At 41.8% G+C, this 18,323-nt stretch overlaps 1 protein-coding gene across 1 annotated transcript in view; it reads right to left on the reverse strand.

Moving 5' to 3' along the window:
• The window catches only part of LOC309808872 (forkhead-associated domain-containing protein 1-like), a gene marked incomplete at both ends in the record, with an annotated part of 84,598 nt that extends 68,816 nt beyond the window's left edge, over nucleotides 1-15,782 (reverse strand). The window contains one exon of the mRNA XM_082629447.1: nucleotides 15,690-15,782. Within this exon, the coding sequence (XP_082485573.1) occupies nucleotides 15,690-15,782 (93 nt within the window). The remainder of the gene's footprint in view (nucleotides 1-15,689) is intronic.
• Between the last annotated feature and the right edge of the window lie 2,541 nt (nucleotides 15,783-18,323).

Raw genomic sequence — 18,323 nt, forward strand, 5'->3', positions numbered from 1 at the left:
ATAATATAACTGCATATATTAGTAGAATATATTAATGACACATTATGTGTAATTACACAAATGCCAGGAAATTTGCTAAGTGCTTTACTGCATTATCCCGTTTCATCTTCACAATAATTCAAAGGGATACTTCCTCATTTAAAAAAAAATTTAATTTTTTATTGAAGTCTAGTTGATTTACAATGTTGTGTTAGTTTCAGGTGTACAGCAAAGCGATTCAGTTATACATATATATAATATCTATTCTTTTTCAGGTTCTTTTCTATCACAGGTTACTGCAAGATATTGAATATAGTTCCCTGTGCTGTACAGTAGGTCCGATAGTTACTCATTTCTTAGATGAGGAAACTGAGGCATAGAACGATTAAGTGTGCCCACAGTCAGCCACTTTGACTCGCTTGGCTTGTTCCCAGGTTTGCCTGATTCAAATGACTGTGCCTTTACCCACTTTTCAAATTCCTACCAAACACTTTGGCACTTAAAATACTGAAACACAAGAAGAAAGCAGGAGTAGCTCTATTAATTTCAAGCAGAGCCAACTTCAGAGGAAGGAAAGTTATCAGGGATAAAGAGAGGCGATACATAGTGATAAAGGGGTCGATTCTCCAAGCAGACATAACAGTCCTTCATTGTATGTACCCAACAATAGAGCATAAAAGTATGGAAGGCAAAAACTGATAGGACTGCAAGGAGAAGCAGATGAATCCATCATGGTAGCTGGAGACCTCAACAGCCCTCTGTCAGTGACGGGCAGACCCACCAGCCAGAAAATTAGTGAGAATGAAGTTGAACTGAATAGAACTACCATCATCTGGATCTAACTGGCAACCACACAGCTTCATCCCACAGCAACAAAACACACATCCTTCTCAAGCTCCCATTGAACATTCACCAAGCAGACCACATTCCAGGCCACGAAATATACCTCAACAAATGTAAAAGAATAGAAATTATGCAAAGTACGTTTTCAGAACACAATGGAATTAGGCTAGAAACCAATACCAGAAAGACAGCTGGAAAATACCCAAATATTTTCAGATTAAACAACACACCTCTAAATAACAGATGGGTAAAGGAGGGAGTCTCATGGGAAATAAAAATTCATCTTGAGCTAAATGAAAATGAAAATACAACCTATGAAAATTTGCAAGATGCAGTGAAAGCAGTGCTTGGAGGGAAGTTTATGGCATTGAAGGCATACATTTGAAAAGATCTAAGCTTCCACCTTATGAAACTAGAGAAAGAAGAGCAATATAAGCCTACCACAAGCACAAGACAAGAAGCAATGAATGAAATAAAAAGCAGGAAAACAATAGAGAAAAGTCAGCAAAATAAAGAGCTGTTTGGTTTTTTTTTTTTTGTAAAGATCAATAAAATTGACAAACCTCTAGCAGGATAACCAAGAAAAAAAGAGAGAAGATACAAATTACTCAAATCAGAAATGAAAGCGATGGCATCACTACTGATCTCATGGACACTGAAGGGATAATAAAGGACTATTATGAATAATTCTATGCCCACAGATTTTATAACTTAATGAAGTGGACCATTTCCTTGAAAGACACAATCTACTGAAACTCACACAAGGAGAAATAAATACTCTGAATAGACTCATATCTAGTAAAGAATTTGAATCAATAATGAATAACCTTCCAAAATGGAAAGCACCAGGCCTGGATGGGTTCACTGGTCAATTCTATCAAACATTAAGGAAAGAATGATACCAGTTCTCAATAATCTCTTCCAGAAAATAGAAGAAGAGAGAACACTTCCCAGCTCATTCTGTGAGGCCAAGCTTATTCTAATAGCAAAACCAGATAAAGATATTGCAAAACAGGAAAATTTCAGACCAATACTGCTCATGAACATAGATGCAAAATCCTCAACAAAATATTAGCAAATTGAATCCAGTGATGTATAAAAAGAGTTCTACACCACAGTCAAGTGGGATTTATTCCAGGTATGCAAGGCTGGTTCAACATTTGGAAATCAATTAATGTAATCCATCACATCAACAGCGTAGAGAAGAGAAATCGCATTATCATAACAGTAGATGCAAAAAGAGCATTTGACAAAATTAAACACCATCCATGATAAACTAACAAACCACCAAACCACCACAACAACTCTTGGCAAATTAAGGATGGAGGGGAACTTCCTCAACCTGATAAAGTACATCTATAAAAACCCTAAAGCTAACGTCATATTTAATGGTGAGAAACTAGAAACTTTCCAATTAAGATCAGGAATAAGGTGAAGATGTCCCCTTTCACCACGCATTTTCAACATTGTACTGTATCTCCTAGCTAATGCAACAAGGCAAGAAAAGAGAATAAAAGATAGATTGGGAAGGAAAAAGAAATCTTCTTTGGTGAGGTGTTTGTTCAGATCTTTTGCCCATTTTGCAGATGGCATGATTGTCTATGCAGAAAATCCCAAAGAACCGACAGAAAGCCCTCCTGGAACTAATGAGCAATTGTACCCAGGTTGCAGAATCCATGATTAATATACAAAAGTCAATTGCTTTCCTATATACCAACAATGAACAAGTGGAATATGAAATTAAAAACACAACACCATTTACATTAGCACCAAAAAAAAAAAAATGAAGTACTTAGGAATAAATCTAACAAAATACTTAGCTATATGAAGAGGTATATGAAGAAAACTACAAAATGTTGATGAAAGAAATCAAAGTAGTCTAAATAAATGAAGAGATATTTCATGTTTATTTGAAATTCCTTAATGATATATGATGTTTAACATCTTTTCATATGCTTATTTGACATCTGTAGATTTTCTTTGGTGAGGTGTCTGTTGAGCTCTTTTGCCCATTTTTAAGTTGGGTTGTTTGGTTTCTTATTGTTGATTTTTAAGACTCATTTATATTGTTTATTTATTTATTTTATTGAAATGTAGTCGATTTACAATGTTGTATTAATTTCTGCTGTACAGCAAAGTGATTCAGTTATACATATATATACATTCTTTTTAAAATATTCTTTTCCATTATGGTTTATCACAGGATATTGAATATAGTTCCCTGTGCTCTACAGTAGGACCTTGTTGTTTCTCCATCCTGGATGTAACAGCTCACATCTGCTAACCTTAACCCCCCACTCCATCTCTCCCTCAACCCCCTCCCACTTGGCAACCACAGTCTGTTCTCTATATCCATGAAGACTCATTTATTTTGGATACATGCTTACAGCATCTTTATTCATAACTGCCAAAAACTGGAAGCAACCAAGATGTCCTTTAAAAGGTAAATGGATGGACAAATTGTGGTACATCCATACAATGAAATACTAGTGATAAAAATAACTGAGTTATCAAATAACAAAAAAGACATGGAGGAATCTTAAATACATATTGCTTAGTGAAAGAACCTAGTCTGAAAAGGTTACATACCGTATGATTCCAACTGTATTAAATTCTGGAAAAAGTAAAACTATAAGGAGAGTAAAAGATCAGTGCTTGCCAGGGGCACAGGGGCTCTGGAGCTCAGAATGAAGAGGAGGGGCACAGGGGATTTCAGGGCAGTGAAAATATTTTTTATGATACTGTAATGGTGGATACTTGTCACTATACATTTGTCAAAAGGAAAGAACGTACAACGCAAAGAGTGAACCCTAATGTAAACTATGGACTTAGTTAATAATAGCATATCAATATTGGTTCATCAGTTGTAACAAATGTACCGCACTAATGCATGATGTTAATAATAGGGGAAACTGTGTGTATTGGAGGGGTGGATATATGGGAACTCTCTGTATTCTCTGCTCAATTTCCTGTAAACCTAAAACTGTTCAAAAAATAAAGTATTTAAAAAAATGAAAACACATTAGTTCTTTGGAAAATGTCACCCACATCATCTTCATCACCATTGCCATTGATCTTTGTGTCCTTTGAACCTTTGATAACCCATGAATGAGAGAAATTCTGTGTGTTACATTTTGTTTGTCTCTTGCCAGGCTTCACTGCTTTCAGTTCCTCAAAAACTGTCAAGCCATTATTAAGAAATCAAAGCAAGCAGGAAGTTTTAAATGACTCCACAAATTTGGGTGAGCCTCTACCACATGTTAGGCCAGGAGACAGCTTCCTAGTTTGGCCCTATAATATCACTCGCTCCCTTTACTTGGAAAATTGCTAAATGCTGCTACTGGACAGACGCCCTGCTGCTAATACAGACTGACTCTCTAAGCCCCAGCCTACTGAGCTGTCCAACTATGAGATGAACTGTTATTTATTTATTATTATTTTTATTATTATCCTTATCATCCTCTAACATATTTTGAGGGCTTCCTGTGAACTGGGCCCTGCTGAAGCATTTTGTGTGCATTTTTATCATTTAATCTGCATGACAGCCCTAAACAGGGACTCTATTATTATCTCCATCTTAGAGATGAAGAAGCTGAGACTCAAAAGGTGAAGTGAGAGGACAGCATTACCTTGATACCAAACCCAGACAAAGACACTACAAGAAAACTACAGACCAGTATCTCTTATGAACACTGATACCACAATCCTCAACAAAATAGGAGGAAACCGAATTCAACAGTACATTAAAAGGATCATACACTATGACCAAGTGGGATTTATTCTTGGAATGCAGACTTGATGGTTCAACATATGAAAATTAATCCACGTAATACATCACATTAACAGAAAGAAGGAAAAAAATGATCATCTCGATTGATGTACAAAAAGCATTTGACAAAATGCAACACTCTTTCATGATAAAAGCACTCAACAAACAGGGAATAGAGGGAAATTACCTCAACATAATAAAGGTCAAATATGAAAGGCCCACAGGTAGCATCATACTCAAAGGTGAAAGACGGAAAGCTTTTCCTCTAATTTCAAGAATAAGATAAGGATACCTGCTTTTGCCACTTCTATTCAACAAAGTACTGGAAGTCCTAGCCAGAGAAATTAGGCAAGAAAAAGAAATAAAGGCATCCAAATTCGAAAGGAAGAAGTAAAATTATCTCTGTTCACAGGCAACATGATCATACATGTACAAAATCCTAGAGTCCATGAAAAACCACAACCCTCTTAGAACTAAAAAATTACATTCACTAGCAAAATCGTAGGACACAAAATCAACACACAAACATCAGTTGTGTTTCTATATGCTCACAATGAACAACCTGAAAAGGAAGTTAAGAAAATAATTTCATTTACAATAGCATCAAAATGAATAACATATTTTGGGATAAATTTAACCAAGGTGGTAAAAGATGTGTACACTGAAAACTACCAAGTGCTGCTGAAAGAAATTAAAGACACAAATAAATGGAAAGACACCCTGTATTCGTGGGTTGGAAGACTTAATATTGTTAAGATGTCATTACTACACAGCAGGATCTACAGATTCAAAATCCCAACAGCAGTTTTTGCAGAAATAGAAAAATTCATCCTAAAATTCATATGGAATCTCAGTGGACCCCAAATAGCCAAAATACTCTTGAGAAAGAAAAGCAAAGTTGGAGGTCTCACACTTCCTGATTTCAAAACTTACTGCATACAAAGGTACAGTAATCAAAACAGTGTGATACTGACATAAGGTCAGGCACATAGGCCAATAGAATAGAATAGAGAGCACAGAAATAAAACTTTGCATATATGGTCCAATGATTTTTGACAAGGGTGCCAAGATTATTCAATGGGGAAAGAACAGTATTTTCAACAAATGATGCTGGGAAAGACTGCAAAAGAATTAAGTTGAACTCTTACCTTACACCATGTATAAAAATTAACTCAAAGTGGATCAAAGACTTAAACAGAGTCTAAAACTATAAAACTTTTAGAGGAAAGCACAGGAGGAAAGCTTTATGACATTGGATTTGGCAATGCATTATTGGATATGATACCAAAAGCATAGGCAGCAAAAGTAAAAATAGATAAATTCAACTATATCAAAAATTAAAACTTCAGTGAATCAAAGGACACAATAAACAGGGTGAAAGGCCATCTAGAGAATGGGAGAAAATAGTTGCAAAACACAAATCTGAAAAAGGGTTAATATGAAGAATATATAGAGAACTATAACTCAACAACAACAACAAAAAAGAACCCCCAAATAACCTGATCAAATATGGGCAAAGAGCTGGAATAGACATTTCTCCAAAGAAGATATATAAATGTCCAACAAGCATATAAAAAGATGCTCAACATTACTAGTCATTAGGGAAATGCAAATCAAAACCACAGTGAGATACCACCTCATACCCATTAGGATGGCTACTATCAAAAACAAACAAACAGCAACAGAAAATAACAAGTGTTGGCAAGGATGTAGAGTAGGGGAACACTTATGCACTGCTGAGAATGTAAAATGGTGCAGCTGATATGGAAAACAGTAGAGCGGCTTCTCAAACAATTTAGAATAAAATTATCATATGATCCAGCAAGTCCACTTCTGGGTATATACCCCAAAGAATTGAAAGCAGGAACTTAAAGAGTTATTTGTACACTCATGTTTATAGTAGCATTATTCACAATTGCCAAAAGGTGGAAGCCACCCAAGTGCCCACTGACTGATGATTGGATAAGCAAAATGTGGTCCATCCATACAGTGGAATATTATTCAGTGTAGGAGGAAGGAAATTCTGACACATGCGACAACATGGATGAACCGTGAGGACATGATGTGAAATAAGTGTCACAAAAAAGCAAATTTAGTATGATTCCACTGTGTGAGGTACATAAAGTAGTCAAGCTCATAGAAACAAAATAGAACGGGGGTTGCCAGGAGCTGGGGAAGGGGAAACGGGGAATTGTTCTTTAATGGGTACAGTTTCAGTTTTGCAAGATGAAAAATTCTGAGGCTGGTTGCACAACAATGTGAATAACTTACAACTACTGATCTGTACACTTAAAAGTGGTTAAGACGGTAAACTTTATAGGTATTTTACCACGATTTAAAAAATGGCTAAGATGAAGGGACTCACTGAACATGAGGATGCTGGCCCAGGGCAATGTCAGGGTTTGAACCCAAGTCTAATTCCAAAACTTGTACCTTTGATTTGTACCCTGTGATTTTCAGAGTAGAGAGTGATTTAATAATGAGAGAGGAGACAGGCAGGACCTAATATACAAAACAAGTGCATTTTTTAAGGCTCCTGCATTGAAAATGTCTTTAAAAAGTATATAGTGAGTCCATAAAATATTGAGACGTTTAAACTTCTATTAACAATGACCATCTGCTCTGATGACCCCTGTGCTTTAAGGAAGCCTCCTCGGGAAGCTGACTTAGTTATGACATTGCCCTGAGGTTCACTGACACTGTCGCTGAGGTTCGACGTGTACCTGGAACCGTCCTTTGGAGCTAGGTTTCAACCTTGCATCACCTGGCACTGGGAAGCCCCATCTCAGACCATAACCTCCCACTCCCGGCCTTCCTTATCCTCTGTCTCGTCCTCTCCTTGAGTCACGTAGCCTTTGCTCCCTGTTTGCTCCCTATGGGTAATGCCCTATGCTCACCCAGCCTGGGCCCTGCTCAAGCTCACCAGCTCCTTCAAGTCCATCCCGGCCCCCAAACCCTCCTGCCACCCTCACACTTCTGTCCTGAGGCTGGCCCAGTGCCCTTTGGGCCCCCCAGCCAGCAGGTCCCTGCTCTCAGGCTTTTCATTCTACTTTGACAACAGCCTCCTAGGTCTTCACCTCCTGCACCTGCCGGCATTCTCCGTCTGCTTCTCCCGACCCTCCTCCATCCCTTTACACGGCGCCCTCTGCCCAGCAGGCCCACCTGTGCAGCTACATCCATGGGCTGATGGGCTCCTTGTCTCTGGTTTCTTGTTGGGTTTGGCCAATGGGGGGTTAGAGATCAGAGCAGGGAGGAGAGAGCTTGGGGTACTTACTCCCCTGGCTTCCATTCTCTGGGGCCACACAGCTTCCCTCAGAGGACTCTACCCAGCCCTCGGGGTCTCCGGGTCCCAGGAAATGCCCCTGCCCCTCACCCCACAGCTCTGGGGGTGGGAACAGTCCTCACTCATACTAGCTCTGGGCCCTGCACTATCCTTTGTGGTTTCTCTGAGCCCTGCCCACTCCCTATGGAGTCCCTTCAGGAAACTCCCCTCCATCACTCCACACCCCTGTGAATGTGCCTTCAGCTCCCTGCCAGGACCTGGACTTCCCAGGCATGGAGAAGCTCCTAGATGGGACCTTCAAGGCTTCTCCTAGCTGCCAAGGGCCTCTGGGTGGTCCTGCCTTCATCCCACCCTGGTCTGGTCCCTCTCCTCAACCATCTCCTCTTCTGCATCCTCACCTTGACAGTGTAACTTCCGTCTAACCTGTGAACATGCTCACCACCCCCTCGGCCTGGAAACACCGCCTCTTCCCCCTTCCTTTCCTTTATTGTCAAATGGCTTCAAGAGGTTCCTCTCCCGCTGGGTCCTCAACCCACTGCCATTGCCCTCGGGGGCCTCCTCGGGCTCTCGGCCTCTCTGTGACATGTGACACAGTTGTCAGAGAGAGGCACGTGGCCTGGTGGTTCAGGGGTTGGGGGAGCAGGGCAACGTGGTGGTTATTAGACTGGGCTCGAGTCCAGCTCTCCTACTTCCTAGCAGGGTGACCTTGGGCAAGTGATACCTCAGCTTCCTCATCTGTAAGGTAACAAAAGGACACTCTTATAAGCTACTGGTGACGTATAAATGATATAATACATACTAAAGCACTTACAAGAGAACATAGGGCAAATGGGAAATGTTCTCTATTATGAGCAAGAGGATGGGCTCTGGAGTTAGAAAGCCTTGAGTTCAAGTCCCACCTCTGCTACCTTCCAGCTGTGCAGCCTGGGGCACGGTTCTTTGCTTCTCTTTGGTTGCTCCCTGAGCAGCAAAAATGAGTTTGATAAGCTGGGCTTCGTAGGATTGACAAAAGGTACTGCTTGGTGACATGTTCAAAGGAGTGGGATAACATTTTTGAAATTAACTTGTGTGTGTGTGTTTGTGTGTGTGTGTGTGTGTGTGTTTTATCTATTTCTTTTAACTTTTTGGTTCTAGGCTATCCCATCCCCCAGCCCCATCCCCCCACTGCCCCCAGAAAGGGATGTAGTGCAGAAATAGTAAAAAAAAAAAATGGGGTTTTCAAAAGAATAAGGATATGAGGAAACGGCCAGGCGCTGGTGAGACGACGGGTCTGGGATTGGAAGGAAAGAAGAAGCTTCTCTGCTTCCCCGTCAGCTGGATCCTTCCTCCCCAGTCTCCACAGGAGAGCCCTGTGGACCGGCAAGGCCTCAGGAGAGGCTGGTCCTGAAATCAGACTGCCCGAGCGTGGTGCCCAGTGCCCCAGCCTCCCTCTGTGACCTCAGGCAGGATACTCAGCCTATCTGTGCCTCAACGCCCTCATCTGTAAAGTGGGGCAAACAACACTAACCTCCTAAGGATGAAATGAGTTAATACACTCGAAAGTGCCCAGAACAGTACCTGGCACAAAGCAAGCTGTCTCTGTGATGAATACCCTCAGCCTGGCAACAGCTCTCTGGCTCCCTCACCTCTCTGACTGCTTCCAGGTCTCCACGCCGGGCTCCTCTCCCCTCAGATGTCCGTTTCCTCCGCACTCTGTCCATGGGCTGGGGCCACTGTGCCACCCCCTCGATTCGCAGGTGTGTATTTCCAACCCCTGGTTCATCTCCAGGCCCCAAACTGCCTGGCTGCTTCCGGGATGTTGATGCAAATAATAGGAGAATCCCAGCAGCCTTGTTTAATAATAATAAACAAGACTATGGTGTAGGCTCTGGTTCTTTTCTGAGAGGCAGCCCAGAACTGGAAGGGGCCAGGAAAAGGGACGAGAGTCATCCAGCTGGATGGGATCTGGGGTGTGTGTATGAGATCAGTCTGGCTTCACGACCCTCAGATCCCACGCGAGAAGGGCTGACACAGGCTGGAGAGATGGCTAAACCCATGAGAAAGGAGATGCCTGGCAGGACACTGACCACCGAGGGTGAGGTGTGGACACCAGCATTTCATCCCCCTGTCATGTCTGTTCTTTCTTTTTCTCTTCCATCTCCACCCTCGTAGCTGCAGCCCTGTGCTGACTTGGGCTGTCCTAGAGCTCAGTCTTCTAGGGATCCTGGGACTTCCCCAGGGTGGGACTGAGGGAGTCCCTGGGGAGGGGGAGGGTCAGTCAGCCCTTCATTGTTTACCCTTCGCTTCTCTTTTCCTCAAAACAAAGTTTATTGAAAGAATACACACGCACACACACACACACAAGCAGGAGTTCTGCTGATCAAGAACGGAGAGGGAGGGAGCACTGATGGTGGGGTTCTCAAAGTGTGGTCCTGGAGCCAACTCCAGGGGACTCCATTCCCCCCACCTGAACCTGGGGAGCATATAAATGTGAAGATTCCTGGGCCTTACCCCAAACCCACTGGGTCAGAATGCCTAGGAGTTCATGTTGAACAACCACTCTTAAACATACGGAAAATCCAACAACCACTGGCTTTGGTGTTTCTTCATTCTGGAAGAACTGAGTCCCTTTCTCAGCAGAGTTTAAATAACAGCCACATCCAACTCTAAAGATTACAGTTTACAAGGCACATCAAATCATATAAATTATAACTTGCAAGGTTTAGCTGTGAAATGAGCAAGGCTGAGGCTTTTGAGCCATGTAAAATGGGAGAGGGGAGATTGTGAATAGAGCTCCTGATGGCTCGCCTGCACACAGCAGCTGGGATGTTCACTGGCAGGTCTCCCCCTTGTTTACAATCCTTCAAGCCTTCTTCCCACTGCTTTTCAGATAAAGATCAAAACCCTTACGGTGACATGAAGGAGGCCGACTTGTCCCTTAGCCCTCCTCCTTCCCACTCTGACTTCTGGACGCCCTGGTTTTCTCTCAGTCCCTTGGGTTCACAATATGCTCTTCCACCCCAGGGCCCTTGCACATGCCATTCCCTTCTCCTTTTGTCTAGTTAAGTCCTCCTTGTCTTCCATATTCCTTTCCTTTACAGCCCCAATGTTGGAATGGAATTAGTCACACCTTTGTGGGATCATTTGACTTATTTCTCTCTCTCCTGGCAGCTTCCTGATGGCAGGGACCATGTCCAGTTCTGCCATCACTGTACCCCTAGACTTGGCTCGGTGCTGAGGCTCTGGGTAAATACTGTGCAATGAATGAGTGATAGCAACAGTTATCACTGTTGACTATAAACACTTCTCACTAGCCTGGCTATAAACAGGCTTCCTATTGCCTTAGGGAACCAAACTCCTTACAGGATATAGAAAAAAGTCTGGAAGGTAAAACCCTGCAAATATCAATATTGATTTTTCCCTGAGCCAAATGATTACAAGTGACTTTTATTTTCTTCCTTATATTTTCCTTTCTCCCAATTTTTAAAAACAAGAAGCATGTAACTACCTTCCATTATCGGAAATAGTAAATGATGTCGAAATACTATGATACCAATAGTCAAAACAACATGTCAGCCTTGCTGATGAGTAGAAATCTTTAGAAGCATGACTGCCTATTCTTTAGGATTGATCCAAGCAAATAAACAACCTTTTTTATTTGCTAGATGTAACCTCTGGGTAAATGCAATGATGACTTTTTAGTAATATAAATCCCTGAATTTTTTTTTTTTTTTTTTTTTTTCGGTACGCGGGCCTCTCACTGTTGTGGCCTCTCCAATTGCAGAGCTCAGGCTCCGGACACGCTGGCTCAGCGGCCATGGCTCACGGGCCCAGCCGCTCCGCGGCATGTGGGATATTCCCGGACCGGGCACGAACCCGTGTCCCTTGCATCGGCAGGCAGACTCTCAACCACTTCGCCACCAGGGAAGCCTAGTGACGTATTTCTTAAGCTAAGTCCGAGGAGCAGTAAGCAGTCAATTATTTATATACAATGAATGCAACTCAATTTCTGTCTAGTTAATAACTGTCCTCATTAGTTCCCTTTTCCAAATGGCTTATTAATGTCAGTGGATCCTCATCTCAACCCTCTGCACCTCTGAGGATTCTTCTCAGTCTCTGTTTTAGGAGACCATAATAATGATCATTGTGACATTCAGTGAGCACCACATGCCAGGCTCTTTATATGCATTTCTCACTTAATCCTCAGAATAAACCTGTGAGGTAAGAGGTTTACAGACAGGGAAAAGGAGCTCAGAGTGATTAAGTAATTTGGTTGAAGTCACTCAGCCACAAAGTAGCCTAATGAGATTCAAACCCAGCTCTGTCTATCTCCAAAGCCTGTGCTTTTAAAAATTACTACAGTTTTCTAATATCATAGGCCGGTTCAAAACAGAGATCTCTGTCTCTACTTTAGCCAGACAGGAAATAAAACTACCCCAAATCTATGCCTTGTTAGCATAAAGAAGAAACTACAGTTCTTCTTCTTCTTCTTTTTCCTCCCACTTTGCACACTGCACAGATGTTCTGTGTCCTTGAAGGGAGACCATATCATGGAGGAGAATCTCACGGGGACGTTCATGGAGTTATCTTTAAATCTGTTGCGTTTACAATAAACATTCTCAGAAAACTAGGAATAAAGGGGGAAATTTCTCACTTGGTAAGAACATGTATAAATACCCTACAGCTAACCTCGTACTTAACGGTTAAAGACTGACTTTTTTCCCCTAAGGTCAGGAACAAGTGAATATAAGGATTTATACACTGCTCTTGTTCAGCAGAGTCCTGGAAGTCTTAACCAGGGAAATAAAGCAAGGAAAAGAAGATTCAAGGCATTCACATCTCCTTTTCTGAAAGGAGAAATAAAATTGTTCTTATTTGCAGATGACATGATTGTTTATGTATAAAATCCCAAGAAATCTACAAAAGCCCTTATATAAGAAAGTGCAGTTAAGGTTCCAAGATACCAAGAAGCATACAAAAATCAACTGTATTTCTATATACTGTCAATGAACATGTGGACACCAAAATTAAAAATATAATACCATTTACAATCACTCAAAAAATAAAAAGAGAGATATACTTAAGTGTAAATCTAACAAAACATGTTCAGGACTCGTATGCTGAAAACTACAAAACACTCATGAGAGACACTGAATAAATGGAGAAATATACCATGATCATGAATTGGAAGACAATGTAGGAGTATATCAATTATTCTCACATTGTTATATAGGATTAAACACAATTCCAATCAAAATTACAGCATGATATTTTGTATATACAGACAGGCTTACACTAAAATGTAAATGGAAAGGCAAAGGAACTAGAATAGGTTAAAAATTTTTTTTAAAGAAAAGTGGGAGGAATCACTCTACCTGATTTAAGACTTACATAGCGACAGTAATCAAGGCTATCTCATAATGGTAGATCCATTATGACAAATAGATCCATGAAACATAATAGGGAACTAAGAAGTAGCCCCCATAGAAAGTATGGCCAGATTATTTTTGACAAACTTGCAAAAGCAATTCAATGGAGAAAGGATAGTCTTTTCAACAAATGGTTCTGGAACAACTAAATATCCACATGGAAGAAAAATGAACTTTGACCTAAATCTCACATCATTAACGACAGTGAACCCAAAATGGTTCATAGATTTAAACATAAAACTATAAAACACTTAGAAGAAAACATAAGAGAAAATCCTCAGGGTCAGGGACCTTGTGGCATGTTCTTAGACATGACACTAAAAGCATGATGTATAAAAGAAAAAATAACTACCTGGACTTCATCAAAAGTTAAAGCTTTTGCTCTGTGAAATACTCTGCTAAGAGAATGAAAAGACAAGCTACGGATGGGAGAAAATATTTGCAAACCATCTATCTGACAAGGGACTCATATCTAAAATACATAAAGAATTCTCAAAACTCAATGGTAAAAAAATTAACAATTCGATTAGAGACACTTAAAAGATATGAAGAGATATTTCACTGAAGAGGATATGCAGAAGGCAAACACGTACATGAAAAGACATTTAACATCACTATCGATTTGGGAAATGCAAGTTAAGACTATGATGAGATACCACTACACACTTACTAAAACAGCTAAAATGAAAAACAGTGTTTATGCTAATTGCTGGTGAGGATGTGTCTCATACATTGCTGGTGGAAATGAAAAATGGTACAGCCATGCTGGATAAGTCTGGCAGTTTCTTTACAAACCGAATCTATATAGACACATATGTTAATCCATGCAATCATACTCCTGAGCATTTATCACAGAGAAATAAAAACTTATGTTCACACAAAAACCTGTACACAAATGTTTATAGTACATTTATTTCTAATAGCCCCAAATGGAAACAAAATGTCCTTCAAAAAGTGAATGGTTAAACATAGGTGATACGTCCATACCGTGGACTATTACTCAGCAATAAAAGAACAAGCTAAGGGCTTCCCTGGTGGCGCAGTGGTTGAGAATCTGCCTGCTAATGCAGGGGACACGGGTTCGAGCCCTGGTCTGGGAAGATCCCACATGCCGCGGAACAACTGGGCCTGTGAGCCACAGCTACTGAGCCTGCGCATCTGGAGCCTGTGCTCCAGCAACAAAAGAGGCCGCGATAGTGAGAGGCCCGCGCACCGCGATGAAGAGTGACCCCCCGCTTGCCACAACTAGAGAAAGCCCTCGCACAGAAGTGAAGAACCAACATAGCCAAAAATAAATAAATAAACAAATGTGGGTTTAAAAAAATAAAAACTGGAAATAATAACAGTCCTTTATAAAAAAAAAACAAAACAAAAAAAACAACAAGCTAATAACCTAAATGGATGTCAAGGGCATTACAATGACTAAAAAAAAAAAAAAATCAATTGCAAAGGTCATAGATAAATGATGAAAATTATAGAGACGGAGAACAGATTAGTGCTTTTCGGAGCGTGGGGACGATGGTGGGAGGAGGAATTGTGACTATAAAAGGAGCATCACAAGGGACATCTCTGATGATGGAATACTCCTATATCCTGAGGGCCACACCCAAATCCACACGTGGTAAAATGGCACAGGACTCCACACATGCTTCGTGCCATTCTCTCTACCATTTGTGCATCTATAATTATTTCAAAATAAAGTTTAAAAAACTCTGTTGAGTGAAGTCTGACAGTGGTCTGCCTTTCACAGTCCTAAAGGGATTCCATTGCATTTCTCTTTCTGCTTCAATATTTTAATCCCTTTCAAAATGTTAAAAGGCTCAAAGCCACTGTTTTTATAATTCCTTACTTACAATTTCTTCCAACTTCCTTGGCTGTCAATGAGCTGGGACTGTGGACCAAGCCACAGCTAATTCAGAGAATGGAATGAAATGAAGTGAGAGAGCGCTGAGGCCACGCCCAGGGCTTACCCTGATTTACTACTTGGAGGTACGGGGGCGGGGGAGGCCTCTGAGGGGCCCAGAGTCTCCAGAAGCTCTGGAAAGGGCGAGAGGCCATTGCTCAAGCTGGGCCCTTCAGGTGGCCGTGGCTGCCAGACGCGGAGCAGGTGAAGGTCAAGCATCAGCTCTACGCCCACCTTCCAAACCGCGCCATCAGGGTGGGACACTGCACACACAGTCAGCAAAGGACACAGGGCCCATCGCACTTTGCACTGTGCTCATTCTTACCACATGTGCCAGGGAGACCCAGCACATGCCGGGATTGGTTATTGGTGGCACACCGAGGAAGGCTGGGACTGTTAGCCAGAGGCTGTGCTTTACAAGAGACTGGAGTCCACAGAACAGTAAGGACTTTTGGTGGTGTGAGGGGTAGGGAGGGTCGGGGACTGGCTAGGAAGAGGTCTTACCTCTAAAACAAGGTCTGAATTTTCATGCCTTCCAATCGTAGTGCTTTTATTCAGGACAAAATAGCCTTCTGCACTCTTTAGATAGGCTTTCATATTCTCTGCTTTCCCTATAAAACGTTTTCAGAAAACAATTTTGTTAGAAAAATACAGTCCTCTAATTATTCAATGTCATATTTAGAATGAATGGAATACACCATAATGTCCACAGGAGAAGTCAGCAGATGTAGGAGTGGATAGCTGGATTTAACAATGATCACAATGATAATTCCACACATTTTTAAGACTGTCCTTTTAACAGTGATAGCCGGCATAGATGAGCTTGCTTCTGATCACAAGAGGACATCCTTTATGTAATTCAGAGCACAAACAAGCAATAGCAAAAAAAAACCAAATCTGAATTCCACTGATAACCGCTCTCCACCTCCCATTAAGCTTAGTTTGGGGTTAGTTATCTGACAGAATCAAATACTCAGTGTTACTAACCCACCACTTACTAGCTCTGTGACTCTGGGTGATTTACTTATTCTCTCTCTATGCCTCTGTTTCCTCATCTGTAAAATGGGGCTAATAATACTCTGTATCCCAAAAAGTTTTGTGAGGATTAAATGTGAAGCATCTAGAATGGTGATTGCTACACTAAACACCCAATTGTCCTACTGTGATTGTGACTGTTATTAATCTTGGGCTTCTGAACTTTGACTCAAGAAACCCCAACTTCTACAGAGCTTCTTAAAGTGTGGAAGAGTCAGTCATCAAGGAAATGGGCATTAGAAGATACTTTCTAAGTCACCGCATTCCTTCATATATTTAGGTTGAAAAAAAATGATTTCCAAAGACAAAATATCAAGATTATAGCTTGGCTGTACGGTCAAGACTCTGTACGTATCTTTTCCTGGCATTTTATTAGGAAAATGTCAAACACACAGAAAAGTTGAAAGAAGTGGATGGTGAACTTCTATAGAACCACCACCCAGATTCTACAATCAACATTTTGCTCTATTTGCTTTATCACATATCTACCCATCTATACATTTTATATTTTAATGCATTTCAAAGTAAATCCTATACATGGTTTTAAAATTTATTTATTAATTTTTGGCTGTGTTGGGTCTTCGTTTCTGCGCGAGGGCTTTCCCTAGTTGTGGCAAGCGGGGGCCACTCTTCATCGCGGTGCGCGGGCCTCTCACTATCGCGGCCTCTCTTGTTGTGGAGCACAAGCTCAGTAATTGTGGCTCGCGGGCCTAGTTGCTCCGCGGCACGTGGGATCTTCCCAGACCAGGGCTCGAACCCATGTGCCCTGTATTAGCAGGCAGATTCTCAACCACTGCGCCACCAGGGAAGCCCTATACATGGTTTTTATTATTTATTTATTTATTTATTTATTTATTTATTTATTTATTTTAAATTTTTTTTTTTTTTTTGCGTTACGCGGGCCTCTCACTGTTGTGGCCTCTCCCGTTGCGGAGCACAGGCTCCGGACGCACAGGCTCAGAGGCCATGGCTCACGGGCCCAGCCGCTCCGCAGCATGTGGGATCCTCCAAGACCGGGGCACGAACCCGTGTCCCCTGCATCGGCAGGCAGACTCTCAACCACTGTGCCACCAGGGAAGCCCATATATACATGTTTTTTAAAACATAAAAATTTCAGTGACTTCAGCTGGTTCCAAGATGTTGATGATAATTCACATGATATTGGAATTCTGATCCATCTCAGTGCCATGTCAAAGATAGCCTCTTTTCTTTATTTCCTTTTTTTTTTTTGGCTCTGTTGGGTCTTCGTTGCTGCATGCGGGCTTTCTCTAGTTGCGGCGAGCGGAGGCTACTCTTCCTCACGGTGCGCAGGCTTCTCACTGCGGTGGCTTCTCCTGCTGTGGACCATGGGCTCTAGGTGTGCAGGCTTCAGTAGTTGAAGCACGTGGGCTCAGTAGTTGCGGCACACGGGCCCTAGTTGTGGCTCGCAGGCTCTAGAGTGCAGGCTCAGTAGTTGTGGTGCACTGGCTTAGTTGCTCCGAGGCATGTGGGATCTTCCTGGACCAGGGCTCGAACCCGTGTCCCCTGCATTGGCAGGCAGATTCTTAACTGCTGAGCCACCAGGAAAGTCCCCAAAGTCTCTTTTCAACTGAAAGGTCACTGAAGTGTGAAGTTGTTAAACTGTGGATAAAAACAAAAATCTCTAGGTCTGACCGTAGAGGGTCTCCGGTCTGGCTCTGCTTTCCATCAACATCTCCATCATCATTACATCACTGAATCCCTACTAAGTGCCAGGCACTGGGCTATCCTTTTACACACATGGCCTCTTTTCACCCTCAGAACCACCCTGCGAGGCAGGTGTCAGTACTGTCCCGCTTTACAAATGAGGAAACTGAGACTCAGAGAAGTTAAGGTCACACAGTAGTAAGTGTGTGACAACTCTGAGCCTTTGCATGTAACCAGTGTACAAACCTCCATTGCTGCTGGTGGGGCAGAGTAGGGGTGGGGGAATTGCACTGTCTGCTGACACTTGGCACATGTAATAAAAGAAAGTCCTTGAAACCAGCATTCTATGCTCTGAAAGGAAGACGAGACCCTACCTGGGGGTAAGAGAAATAAAAATAAGCAGCATAGTTTATATTTGTAAACTTTGAGGCCTGTGGA

Source organism: Mesoplodon mirus (assembly GCF_964341445.2).
Source record: "Mesoplodon mirus genome assembly, chromosome: 7".
Classification (NCBI taxonomy): Eukaryota; Metazoa; Chordata; class Mammalia; order Artiodactyla; family Ziphiidae; genus Mesoplodon; species Mesoplodon mirus.